Source organism: Peromyscus eremicus, chromosome 8a (assembly GCF_949786415.1).
Source record: "Peromyscus eremicus chromosome 8a, PerEre_H2_v1, whole genome shotgun sequence".
NCBI classification, from domain to species: Eukaryota; Metazoa; Chordata; class Mammalia; order Rodentia; family Cricetidae; genus Peromyscus; species Peromyscus eremicus.
Window position 1 is genome coordinate 57,017,670 of NC_081423.1, and position 14,454 is coordinate 57,032,123.

The following is a 14,454-nucleotide window of genomic DNA, read 5'->3' on the forward strand; positions in this document are numbered from 1 at the left end:
TAGTTAAAGCAGAATTCAACTGAACTGATAAAATTCTGGGATGACTTATGGTATAAGAAATGGAGGTCACTAAAATAGTAGCTCTAATATATGCCTTTTTAGGATCACCCAAGCAAAGCAAAATAGAATAGTCAGGTTCACAAAAACAGTTTCTGTCTTCAACTTCACACTTAGATGTCTCCTCTTTTACATGCTGGGCAATTGCTGTTCTATGCTTTTAACAGAATCTTGGATGGCAATGAGGAAATCTGGAATATCATCCCCACATTAGTACATTCTATTTATTGGGTGAAAATTTCCAAAATTATCAAGTGTAGCTATCAAAGACAGAAGGGAATTTTCTTCTTACAAAGGACTCTTGCCAGGGACCCCTTCATGTCTCTGTTCCTCAGACTATAGATGAAGGGGTTCAGCATGGGAGTCACCACTGTGTACATCATAGCCATGACAGTCTCCTTCACAGTAGAGTTACTAGCTGATGGACATAAGTAAAGGCCAATAATTGTCCCATAGAAGAGAGACACCACAGACAGATGTGACCCACAGGTGGAAAAGACCTTGTGGATGCCTCGAACAGAAGGAACCTTAAGAATGGAGGAGACAATTTGTGCATAGGACATGACAATGAGAAGGAATGGAATGACAATAACAAGCCCTCCCATGATGAATATCACCAACTCATTAACATGTGTGTCAGAGCAGGACAACTTCAGCAGAGGAGATATGTCACAGAAAAAGTGGGGGATCACATTGTTCTTACAGAAAGATAATCTGGCCACAAGAAGGGTGTGCAGCATGGCATGGAATGTGGTCAGCACCCAGGACAGCAACACCAGACTCACACAGAGCTTAGGACTCATGATACTGGTGTAATGAAGGGGGAAGCAGATGGCCACATAGCGGTCATAGGCCATGACCACAAGAAGGAAGCTCTCAAGGTCTGCAAAATACAGGTAAAAGTACAGTTGTGCCAGGCAGCCTGCATAAGGGATAGAGGGGACTTGGCTCTGCATGTTCTGCAGCAATTTGGGCATTGTGACAGAGGAGAAGCAGAGGTCAGAGAAGGACAAGTTGCTGAGAAACAAGTACATGGGTGTGTGGAGATGGGAGTCCAGTAGAATGAGGATGATGATGATGAGGTTCCCCAGGACAGTGGTGAGGTACATGGCCAGGAACAGGGCATAGAACAGCTGTTGTTGCTCTTGGGGGATGGGCAGGCCCAGGAGGAAGAATTGGGAGATGACACTTTGGTTCTCTTCTGTCATATTCTTTCTCCTGGACTTTAAGGAAAAATGACATAGATCCTTAGAAGTTTGAATAAAAATAAACAGATTTTTAGGCTCTTTGTCTATTATTTATTTTAAAACAATTGATCTCATAACCATAATTATAAACTTACAATATCTGTAATCACTGATGATCTTTTTAAAAAGTCTTCTTGCGTGTTTCAGTATTTTATCATTTTCTGAACACATTCAGCTGTGAGCTTCTGTGACACAAAACATGTTAGTTGTTTTCCTTACCTGTCTGAATGGCCATCCTAGGCAGCTGTAATTGGCTTCTTTCTCTTAGTGTCTTTTACACATTAGTGGTCCTCAGGATTCTGAAAATTTATTTTTTAATAGGATTCTGAAAATTTATTTTTTAAATAATTCCATACATATGTATACATATACATATATGTGTGTATTTGTCTATGCCAGGGGCTGAAATTGACATCTGAAAATCAGCTGTGAAGTCTGTGTCACCTTCAGAACTCTATCCTGTTGCTTAGTAGTTACAGTTTCTTGGATATGTCACAGTCGTGTCAAGTGCAGCAGATCCAAGTGAAACCCATGATTCCACTTTGCTCTTTCCCAACTTGCCCCTGTTCTGCTCTTGGTTCTGTAAAGATGACACTGGGGACTCGGTTCTGTAAAGGTGACACTGGAGAACTGATAAATCCAATGTCTGCAAGGCCTGGATCCAATAAGAAATGTGTCAATTTTATTTCTCTTCCTAGCACTGTCAATCTAGCAAATCCTGTAGCTTCTCTTCATCTTTTTACTTCCTCCATTCATTGCCTCAACACCACACTTCTAGACCAGGCTGGCAACTAGATGCTGCCAGGATTGTATTTACAAGATTGCCAACATTTAATTCATTATACTTTGAATAATTTAATGTGATGAACCTCAGGAAACCAGTTAAAGGACTTACTATCCTTACCTTCCTCTTATTCAAGCCAACTTTCAATACTATCCAAGGCTCTTATCATATTCACAAATGATGCTTTGTTACCAGAGCCGTGATAACACCTGTGTGCTGCTCTTCTCTGATGCTAGTCTTAAAAGTCACATTTTCTTGCTTCTGGCATTTTACACTTGTTGTTTCTCTTGCCTGTAATTTCTTCCTCTCTTTAGCCCCTTCACCAATGTTACCCTCATTTATCTTTCATAGATATTATATGCCACTTGCTAATCCAAAATTTCCACAACAGACTGAGATCTGTTACCATGACCTCACAGCATCCTATGTTCTTCTCACATGCCTCAATGCCCCTGATCACTGATTCATGTAGGTTTGACACCAGACTGTGCATTAAATGCAGGAGAGGCCATGTCCTCCTTCATCTTGCAGCATGGCCAGCCCATGGCATGATGCTTGTGTGTGACCAGTGTTCATAAATGATTTCTTTTTGTGTGTTTCAATCTGAAACAGACTCCTTAAACGTTAAATGCTACAGCCCTCCCCCCCAAATTAGAGCCAATATCCATACTAAATCTTGAGGTGGCACATGCCTTTAGCCCCAGTATTCTAGACACAGAGGGAGGCAGACCTTTGTGAGTTTGAGGCCAGTCTAGTCTACATAGAGTCCCGTGCCAGTCAGGGTAACACAGTGAGACCTGTCTCAAAACATACTTTCCATATTAATAATCACTAGACTCAATTCATTTAGCATTAATTTTGACACTTGTTAATGTGACTAGTGCTGTTTTGTATTTATAAAAAATATAAGAATAGATCCGATGTGCTACACTGCTCAGTAATGGTGATGACTCTATGAAATTCTTATGTTTCATTCTACAAGAATTCACGTCATGATTAACTTACGTGTGAGTTGGACTAGGCTCTGGCACTGATTTTTGTGAAATACAAATCCTAATATTGCTAAGAATGTAGTTTTCAATGTCATTAGCATTTAGGAAAGCAGACTCGAAGAAAAATACCTTCTGCAATGGGATGAGCCTCCCACAGTCAAAGATAAGAGAACGTAGTCTCCTGAGTAAGAACTCTGTCTCCAGACTGCTTTGTGCTCAGGTGTGCAATCTCAACTCAGCCTAGGGGTTTGTCTACTGACTGGCCTCAAAGACAGACATTTATCAGTTCTCAGTATCATGTGATACTTAGCTTAAAACAACTTATCCAGACCAACACACACACACACACACACACACACACACACACACACACACACACACTTTTTTTTCTTAATGACACCAACAAACTCCCTATGTTTTGAAGCTGACCAAAAACAGAGAAGGAACATTAGAGAATCTTGGAAGCCTTTTCTCTAAGTGCTATTACTGAGTCCACTGCTGAGGTCTTCACCCTGAGGACACTATTTAATGAGGCTTAGTTCACTAATTGTATATGTAAATATTGCATGGTGACATCACAGAGAGAATAAACATGTAGAAAAAAATCATGCTTCACTGTATAAAATTTCCTGTCATGATTAATATGTATGTATAGACTAGGCTCTGGTACTGATTTTGATGAAATACTAATTCTAATGGTGCTATAAATGTGGTTTTCAATGTCGTCATTTAGAACAGCAGACTCAAAGTAAATTAAAAATAGTTTGTCAAAATTCTACTTCCTTTTTAAGTGAGAGGGACCCATGCAGTATAGAGATATATCTAGACATCACAAATCAGAGGCCTCACCTGTGGATGCTGTCACAATTGATCCAGGGAGCTTCCTATCTTCTTCAGCCAATAAATCAGTAATTCTCCACCAGAACAGCACATAGAAATCCCCCAGGAGACAGTGTGGTTCACATTAAATACAAATCACCTAGAATTCTGTGAAAACATGGATTATGGTTCTGTAGCTCAGATTCTACTTTATAAATGAAATATTAGGTGACGATATCTAGATGCTGGAGCAGGTAGCAGGCACATTATCATTAAAAATACATATTGGTGAATCCCATGAGGTAAATTGAAACAATCTTTGATGGGAGACCTGCTTAAGGTTTATTAATGATCCACAGCAAAGTTAAAAATGTCTTTATCATCACAGGGCTATTATGTTGATAGGGTATGATCTTAGGAGAATAATTATACAGCTCTTAATAAGAGGAGCCACATGATGAATAAAATATTGCAAATGACAATCATTAATTCAGATATGTCCATGGTGTGGCAAAGTCTCTGAAGATGAGGGATTACAAAGAAGGAACATTATTATCTCTGAAAAATCTTACAGAACATCATACCCGGCAAGATATTGAAACCCTTGTGTTGGAAGGACAGTAAAACATCAGCCCATTCACCCACCTGCCAACTCACCCAGAATATCTGAAGATGATGCACAGTCCCTGACAAAATATCATGCTTCTCTTTATTCACTATGCTCACAAGAAATAATAGTCTCTAGGCAACACCTAGATCTGTATCACTTCTTTTCCTATCTCTCCTTCTAGTTATCTCTAGGCTTAAAAGGTTCTGTGTCCCAGAGGAGTCCAGATCATGAACAACTAATTAGAGTAATTATCTAGGACCTTTCTAGGACCAATTCTTTCAGAGTCCTGTAGTTGTGACTGATTAAAGTTATTGATCATGTGTTAACTACACCCAGGGGGAAGGTGAAGAAGAGAGATTTATAGGTAGATGCTTATTCACAACTTTTTCAGGAATGAGTTGCATACCCATACCCATGTTGCTGTGGTCTGTATTTTTGGGAATAATTATGGACTAAACTTAATAATTTAGAAGATACTATGAATATGAAAACATACAGAAGAAGAAATTAGTTGCTATTACAGAAACATCACCATGAAAAACATGTATTTTGGAAAAGTTCCCAAGTGACGTTCTCTGAGTAAATCATAAGACTGTATGAACAGCCCTCAAGATAAATAAACATGATGCTACCATGGACCAGAGTTTATGACTCAATTTTCTATACCTGTCAATATATGCTAAGGACAGGAATAAGAACAATGTTTGATGACTTCCTTAAGATCATGTTTATCTGTCTTTAGGCCAAGATCTAAGACAAAGTCTGGATTTCCACTTCTAATTAGTCATTTTTGGCTTGCCGTCTCTCTAGAAAAACCGTAATTGTATCCACCACCATTACCCCAGCCACTTTCTGTATCTGCATCAGTACATCCTAGTGCATGTTCTACATCCCTGCCATTGTGACTGAAACCACCACTGACAGTTATAAGCCTTGCCTTTGCTATCTGTCCCCTGTGTTTAACAATCATCAGCTGAGTGAGTTTCTGTCCATACTAATAGAAAGCACATTATTATCCTAGCGAACCTGGGCCTTCATTGGCTTTGCCTGTATTGGGTTGCTATAGATGACATTAATATTTCGTTTGGGACGTTTAGCCATTAAAGGTGTTAAAACACTTCCCCAGGATTTTAGACAGAATGATGCTTCTTTTGAGCAGGAATCATGTTTCCCATTGGGTATCAGCATCAACCACACCAGGTAGAGTAATACCACTATTCTCTGATAATGGTTTATGTAATAACCCAAAGTGGCTGGGTGGTAGGTTCAACTTTGAGTTCAGTGATACTGGTATTCTATCTCCTGACATAAAAACACCCCATATATTGAAATATACTATTCAACTTTATAAAGTATTTCCTCTTTGAGTGAAGGGGAAGGCCACAAAGTGGGAGAAAAATCTTATCTAAAATATTCAAAGAACCTAAAAGGCCACGCATCAAGGAAACAAACAATCCATTCAACACTGACCTTTAGAGCTGAACAGAGAGTTCTTTTTAAAAATTTCTTTTTATTTATTCTTCTATCATATGGTACATCCAAAGTACACCCTCCTCTCCCTCCATTCCTAGTTGCTCCCACCCCCAGATCCACTGCTCCTCTATTTCCCTTCAGCAAAGAGCAGGCCTCTCAGGGATATCAAGTGAATACAGCACAGCAAGTTTCAATAAGACAAGGAACAAACCCTCATATTGAGGCTGGATGAGGCAGCTCAGTACAGGACATGGGTCCCAACAGCAGGCAAAAGAGTCAGAGACACTCCACTTCCACTGTTAGGAGTTTCACAAAAACCTCAAGCTAAACAACCACAATATACATTCAGAGGACCTAGAGCAGACCCATGAAGGCTCCATGATTGCCTCTTTAGTCTCTGTGAGCCCCTAGGAACTCTGTTTAGTTGATTCTGTGGGCTATGTTCTCCTGGTGTCCCAGGCCCCTGTGGCTCCTACAATTCTTCTTCCCCGTCATCTGCAGTATTCCCTGGATTCTGCCTAATATTGAGTGTGGGTGTCTGCATCTTCTCTTATCAGCTACTGAGAGTTTTTAAATAAGGCATCAGATGGCTTTTAAGAACTATTCAACATCCTTAGAAATCAGAGAAATGAAAATCAAAATGATTCTGAGATTTCATCATACCCCAGGAAGAATTGCTAAGATTAAGTAAGTGAATGATAGTAAATGCTGGTGAAAATTTGAGAAAAGGGGAACCCTTATTTGATGTAGGTGGGAATGAAAACTGGTGCAGCCACTATGGAAATTAGTACTACCATGCCTCAAAAAGCTAGAAAATACATCTGCTGTCTAAACCAGCTATATCATATACCCAAAGAATTTCATGTCTTACTAGAGAGATAAATGCCTATCCATGTTTATTAATGCTTTTTTTACAATAGCTAGGAAATGGAAACAGCCAAGATCTCCATCAAATGATGAATGGGTAACATAAAGGTGGTGCATATAGTCTATGGACTATGTTCAGACCCTGTGTGTGCTGCCATAGTCTCTGTGAGTTCATTTGTGATTCAGTCCTGTTTTGTCTGGAAAACACTGCTTCCTTGGAGTCACCCATCACCTGTGGCTCTTATAATCTTTGCACCCCCTTTTCTAAATGATGACTAAGCCTTAAGGATTCTTGAAGATGCTGTCTTTCTTTCAGTGTATATTTTTGGCTTCCCAGTAAGAAATAAGGTGTTCATGAGTATAGACTTACATTTAGGTCTTCAATTTGATTCTATTGATCCAAGGATTTTTATGAAATACATTAACTTTATGCATGCTGAGAAAGAATGCTCTAGTTCTCATTCTTCTACTGGGAATATTCAGTGTTCTGGCTCCATTTGTTGAAGAGATTGTTATTTTTTCTAATGTGAATTTTATGTCTTGCTCAGTTTTCATTGTTATTATGTGCTCTATTACATGTTTGAAAATTAGGTTCTTATGTAGAGGAAAACAATTTAATGAATATGTTAATATTCTCCTTTATCACTGATAATTCTATTGTACCATGCCACTGAGATTTTTAGTTTCAATGACAAGAACTGATGTGATCTTTATAATCACATAGAGAATAATATTCCAGGAAGAATATTCAGTGGAAAAGGGCACAATGTATAAGTTGTGTGAATCATTATCTACTTTTATAAATAGCTATGCACATTGAGATGTGGATGCTCAGGTAATTGGGTAGGTGATGATATCATAAGTCAAAACATGAAAGGACAAAGACAAGATATGATGGAACTTAGTGTTCAAGTTTGTGTGTGTTGAGATTGAAATGCTCACAGGGCCTTACATGAAGACATGAACTCAACAGACATGTAGAACATCAGCAAGCTATGGAGGAGCTGGTCTTAAAATGAAGATGAGGAAGTCAATTCAGAATAGAATACAGAAACAAATTTTACACCATAACTTGTAGTGACAAGTAAGGGAATGAATGGATCAAGACAGGACAACTAATTCATGGCCTACTAGAGCATGTAATCATTCATGTGATATGAAAGTGATTGAACAGCATATTATTCAAGTAGTATAAAATATCTGCATAAGTAATTTTGCAAAGAAAATGAAAGACATTGCTAAAAACTGAATTTTGTTCTCTTTTCCTCTTTTTTCTGTGGCTTTTGTGGAAATAAGCTTAATGCCTGCTGGGTAATGATTTCAGGAGAAGAAAAAGGGCACAAATACCTCATTATGTAAGAGGATCACAAAAATTTGTTCACAGTCAGGCCAAGCCAGAAAAGACAACAAGGAAATAAAAGGAGAAGGGAATATTAAGAAATGAAATGATGCAAAAATTAGTTTAGGAAGAATAGTAGGAATTATTAGAAAAAGGTTACTGATTGGGCCAGAAAAGAAAGTCCCTTCGCCACATAATAATCAAAACACTAAACATACAGAACAAAGAAAGAGTATTAAAAGCTACCAGGAAAAAAGCCAAGTAATATATAAAGGCAGACCAGTTAGAATTATACCCAACTTCTCAATGGAAGCTCAAGAAGCCAGAAGGGCCTGTATAGATGTCCTGCAGACTCTAAGAGACTATAGATGGCAGCCCAGACTACTATACCCAGGCAAACTTTCAATCAATATTTATTTATAAATTTAGCCCTACAGAAGATACTAGAAAAAAATTCCAACCCAAGTAGGTTAACTATATTCATGAAAACACAGAAAATAAATATCTCGTACCAACAAAACCCAAAGAAGGGACACACACACACACACACACACACACACACACACACGCATACACACACACATACACACACACTATACCAACTCCACTACCAACAAGAAAATAATGGGATTAACAATGATTGGTCTTTCCTAGGGTCCTCCTTACTAACTAGCCTCCCTGGAGCTGTGGGTTGCAGTGTGGTTATCCTTTGCTTTATATCTAGTATCCACTTATGAGTGAGTACATACCATGTTTATCCTTCTGAGTCTGGGTTACCTCACTCAGGATGATATTTTCTAGTTCCATCCATTTGCCTGCAAACCTCATGATGTCATTGCTTTTCTCTGCTGAGTAGTATTCCATTGTGTATATGTACTATATTTTTTTATCCATTCTTCAGTTGAGGGGCATCTAGGTTGTTTCCAGGTTCTGGCTATTATGAATAATGCTGCTATGAACATAGTTGAGCATGTGTCCTTGTAGTATGATTGAGCGGTCCTTGGGTATATGCCCAAGAGTGGTATAGCTGAGTCTTGAGGAAGATTGATTCCCAGTGTTCTGAGAAACTGCCATACTGATTTCCAAGTGGCTGTACAAGTTTGCATTCCTACCAACAGTGTAGGAGTGTTCCCCTTGCTCCACATCCTCTCCAACATAAGCTGTCTTCAGTGTTTTTGATCTTAGCCATTCTGACAGATGTAAGATGTAAGATGGTATCTCAGAGTCATTTTAATTTGCATTTCCCTGATGACTAAGGATGTTGAGCAATTCCTTAAATGTCTTTCAGCCATTTGAGATTCTTCTGTTGAGAATTCTCTGTTTAGATCTGTAGCCCATTTTTTAATTGGAGTGCCAGGTATTTTGCCCAGTGATGAAGAAATGGACGAGATCTACATGAGCAAACTGGGTGAGGAGAGGGTAATGGAGGGCAAGGGATGGGGGATGAGAGCTCAGGGTAGTGAGAGTTGGAATGGGAGCAGAGTGGGAGAACAAGGAAAGAGATACCATAGTAAATGAAGACACCATGGGAATAGGGAGAAACAGAGTGCTGGGGAGGAGTTCCCAGGAATCCACAGGGATGACTCCACCATAGACTACTGGCAATGGTTGAGAGGGTGCCTGAGCTGGCACACTCTGGAGATTGGATGGCTGAATACCCTGACTGTCATCATGGAGCCCTCATCCAGTGACTGATGGAGACAGATGCAGAGATCCACGGCTGGGTCCCAGGCGGAGCTCCAGGAGTCCAGTCCATGGGGAAGAGGATGGATTCTGTGAGCAAGGGATATCAAGACCATGACTGGAAACAGTACAGAGACAACTAGCCAAAATAGTGGAAATTCATGAACTGTCGACCAATAGCTGAGGAGCCCCCATGGTACTGGACTAGGCCCTCTGGATAGGCGACACAGTTGTTTGGCTTGAACTGTATAGGGGGCTCCTAGGCAGTGGGATCAAAACCTGTCCATAGTGCATGAGCTGGCTTTTTGGAACCTAGTGCCTATGGTGGGACATTTGGCGCAGCCTTTGTGCAGGAAGGAGGGACTTGAACCTGCCTCGACTGAATGTACCAGGCTCTGCTGACTCCCCATGGGAGATCTTGCCTTGGAGGAGGTGGGAATGGGAGGGTGGATTGGGGGAAAGCTGGGGGGTGGGAGGAGGGAGGACAGGGAAATCTGTGGTTGGTATGTAAAATGAATCTCATTGCATGAGTTGGCTGTTTGAAACCTGGGGCCTATGCAGGATCGCTTGGCTCAGCCTGGGAGGAGGGGACTGGACCTACCTGGACTGAGTCTACCAGGTTGATCTCAGTCCACGGGGAAGGCTTTGCCCTGGAGGAGGTGGGAATGGGGGGTGGGCTGGGGAGAAGGTGAGGGGGGCGGGAGGGGGAGAACAAGGGAATCTGTGGCTGATATGTAGAACTGAATTGTACTGCAAAATAAAAATAAAAAAAATTTTTAAAAAATTATTAACTTCTCCTTTGCTGGGTCATCCATGTGTCCCTCCTAGGGCCTTTCCCTGTTAGCTAGCCTCTCTGGAGCTGTGGGTTGCAGTCTGGCCATCCCTTCCCTCACATCTAGTATCCACTTATGTATGAGAGAGTACATACTATGTTTTTCCTTCTGAGTCTGGGTTACCTCACTTAGTATGATATTTTCTAGTTCCATCCATTTGCCTGCAAATTTCATGAGGTAGCCTATGAACTGTGGACTGGTGGCTGTGGAGCCCCCATGGGACTGGACTAGGCCCTCTGGATACGGAAGACAGTTGTTTGGCTCGAACTGTTTGGGGGGCACCCAGCCAGGGGGATTGGGATCTGTCCCTGGTGCATGGGCAGGCTTTTGGGAAAAAATAAAAATTAAAAAATTAAAAAAAAACCAATGATTGGTCATTGATACCGCTCAATATCAATGGACTCAATTCACCAATAAAAAGACACAGACTAATAGCATGGATGTAAAACCAGAATCCATCCTTGTTTTGCATACAAGCAACACAGCTCAACATCAATGATAGACATTACCTCACAGTACAGGGTTGGAAAATGATTTTCCAAGCAAATGGACCTAAAAAGCAAGCTAATGCCCCCAGTCTAATATCTAATAGAACAGACCAAATCAAAATTAATCAAAAGAGACAGAGAAAGATACTTCATACTCATCAAAGGATAAATCCAGTAACATGATATTTCAATCCTTAACATCTATGCCCCAAATGCAAGGATACCCATGTTTGTGAAGGAAACATTACTAAAGCTTAAACCATACACTGACCCTCACACATTGATAGAGGGAAACTTAAATACCCTATTCTAATCAACAGACAGGTTACCCAGACAAAAACTAAATAGAGAAATACTGGAGCTCACAGACATCACAAACCAAATTGACCTAACAGATATCTACAAACATTTCACCCAAACACAAACAAATATGCCCCTTTTCTCAGCACCTCACAGAACTTTCTCCAAAATTGATTACATAATCAATCAGAAAGTAAATGTCAACAAATACTTGAAAATTGAAATAATCCCCTGCCTCCTATCAGACCACCACAGATTAAAAGCTGTTTCAACAACAGAAACAACAAAAAACCTAAAATCTCATAGAAACTGAACAACTCTCTACTGAATGACTGCTGGACCAAGGCAGAAATCAAAAAAGAAATTAAACACTTCCTAGAATTAAATGAAAATGAATGCACAGCATACTCAAATTTATGGGACACAATGAAAGCCATGATAAGAGGAATGCTCATAGCACTGAGTACTTTCATAAAGACATTGGAGAGACCTCATACTAGCAACTTAACAGCATAGTTGAAAGCTTAGAAAAAAGGAGCAAGAGGAGTAAATGGCAGGAAATATCAGAGGGTTGAAAACAATAAAATAGAAACAAATAGATATAAACACAATAAAATAGATAAAAGAAATACAAAGAATCAATGAAATAAAGTGTTGGTTCTTTGAGAAAACCAACAAGATAGACAAATCCTTATCCAAACTAATGAAATCAGATTTTTTTTTTTCGAGACAGGGTTTCTCTGTGTAGCTTTGAACCTTTCCTGGGACTCACTTGGTAGCCCAGGCTGGCCTCGAACTCACAGAGATCCGCCTGCCTTTGCCTCCTGAGTGCTGGGATTAAAGGCGTGCACCACCACCGCCCAGAGAAATCAGATATTAAAAGGAGGAATATAACAACAGACACCAAGGAATCATTAGGTCATACTTTAAAAACCCATAGTCGACAAAATTGGAAAAACTAAGAGAAATTGATAAATTTCTCCATAGATACCACTTACCAAAGTTAAATCAATATCAGAAAAATAACTTAAATAGACATATAACCCCTAAGGAAATAGAAGCAGTCATTAAAAGCCTCATAACCCCCCAAAAAAAGCCTAGTGTCAGTGGTTTTAATGCAGAATTCTATCAGACTTTCAAAGAAGAGCTAACAACAATACACCTCAAATTATTTCACAAAATAGAAACAGAAGGAACATTGCCAAATTCATTTTATGAGGCCAGTCACCCTGATACCCAAACCACACAAAGATTTAACAAAGAAAGAGAATTGTAGATAAATTTCCCTCATGAAGATAGGGAAACAAATTACAAACCAAATCCAATAACACATCAAAAAGATCATCCACCATGGTCAATTAGGCTTCATCCCAGAGATGGAGGGATGGATCAACATACAAAAATCTGTCAATGTAATCCACCATATAAACAAACTGAAATAGAAAAAAAATGTAATCACCTCATTAGATGCCCCAAAAGTCTTTTAAAATTTTTAGAGAGATTAGTGATACAAGGGACATTCCTAAAATATTAAAGACAATTTAAAGCAAGCCTACAGCCAACATCAAATTGAACAGCACAAAACTCAAAGCAACTCTACTAAAATCAGGAATAAGACACAGTTGTTCAATCTCTCCATATCTATTCAGTATTGTATTTTTGAGGTTTTAGCTAGAGCAATAAGACAACTGCAGGAGATCAAGGGGATACAAATCAGAAAGGAAATGATTAAAGTATCATTATTTGCAGATGATATGAAAGTATACATGAGTAACAGCCAAAATAACACCAGGGAACTCATACAGCTGATAAGCATCTTCAGCAATGTGGCTGGATATAAGATTAACTTAAAAAAATTCATAGAAAACAGACTGAAAAAGAAGTCAGGGAAGCAACACCCTTCACAATAACCACAAACAATATAAAATATCTTGGGGTAACCCTAACCAAGCAAATCCAAGACTTATATGAAGAAAACTTCAAGTCTTTGAAGAATGAAATTGAAGAAGATATCAAAAATGGAAAGATCTCCCATGCTCATGAATCAGTAGAATTATCATAGTAAAAATGGCCATTCTATCAAAAGCAATCCCTATTAAAATTCCAACACAATTCTTTACAAACCTTGAAAGGCCAATACTCCATTTTGTATGGAAAAACAAACAAACAAACAAAAACCCAGTATAGCCAGAACAGTCCTGGAAAAAAAAGTTCTGGAGGAATCACCATCCCTGATTTTATTCTGTCTGCTGAGCTATAGTAATATAAACTGCATGATATTGGAATAAAAAGAGACATGTTGATCAATGGAATAGAAACAAAAACCCAGACATAAATCCACATACATGTGGACATCTGATTTTTGAGAAAGATACCAGAAATATACAAAAGAAAGAGAAAACATGTTCAACAAATGGTGCTGGTCTAACTGGATGTCAGTATGTAGAAGAATGTAAATAGATCCATATTTATCACACAGCACAAAACTCAAAACCAAGTGGATCAAAGATCTCAACATTAAATTACACACTACATTTGATAGAAGAGAAAATAGGGGATAACCTTGAACTCATGGGCACAGGAGACAACTTCCTGAGTAGAACACCAATAGCATAGACACTATGATCAACAATTAATAATGGGACCTCATGAAACTGAAAAGTTTTTTTCTGTAAGGCAAAGAACACAGTCAATAGGACAAAACAGCAGCCTACAGAATGGGAAAAGGTTTTCACAAACTCCACACCTGATAGTGGACCAATATCCAAAATATATAAAGTACTCAAGAATCTAGACACCAGCAAACCAAACAATCCAGTTAAAAATGGAGTACAGATCTGAATAGAGAATTCTCAATAGAGAAATCTCAAATAGCTAAGAAACACTTAAAGAAATGTTCAACATCCTTAGCCATCAAGGAAATTCAAATCAAAACTACTTTGAGGTTCCATCTTATACCTGT

General features: G+C 39.1%; 1 protein-coding gene across 1 annotated transcript; it reads right to left on the minus strand.

Annotated features, from left to right (window-relative positions):
* Positions 1-320: 320 nt before the first annotated feature.
* Positions 321-1,265, minus strand: LOC131916198 (olfactory receptor 1468). Its single transcript, XM_059269508.1, has one exon. The coding sequence runs from the start codon at positions 1,263-1,265 to the stop codon at positions 321-323; it is 945 nt and encodes a 314-aa protein (XP_059125491.1).
* Between the last annotated feature and the right edge of the window lie 13,189 nt (positions 1,266-14,454).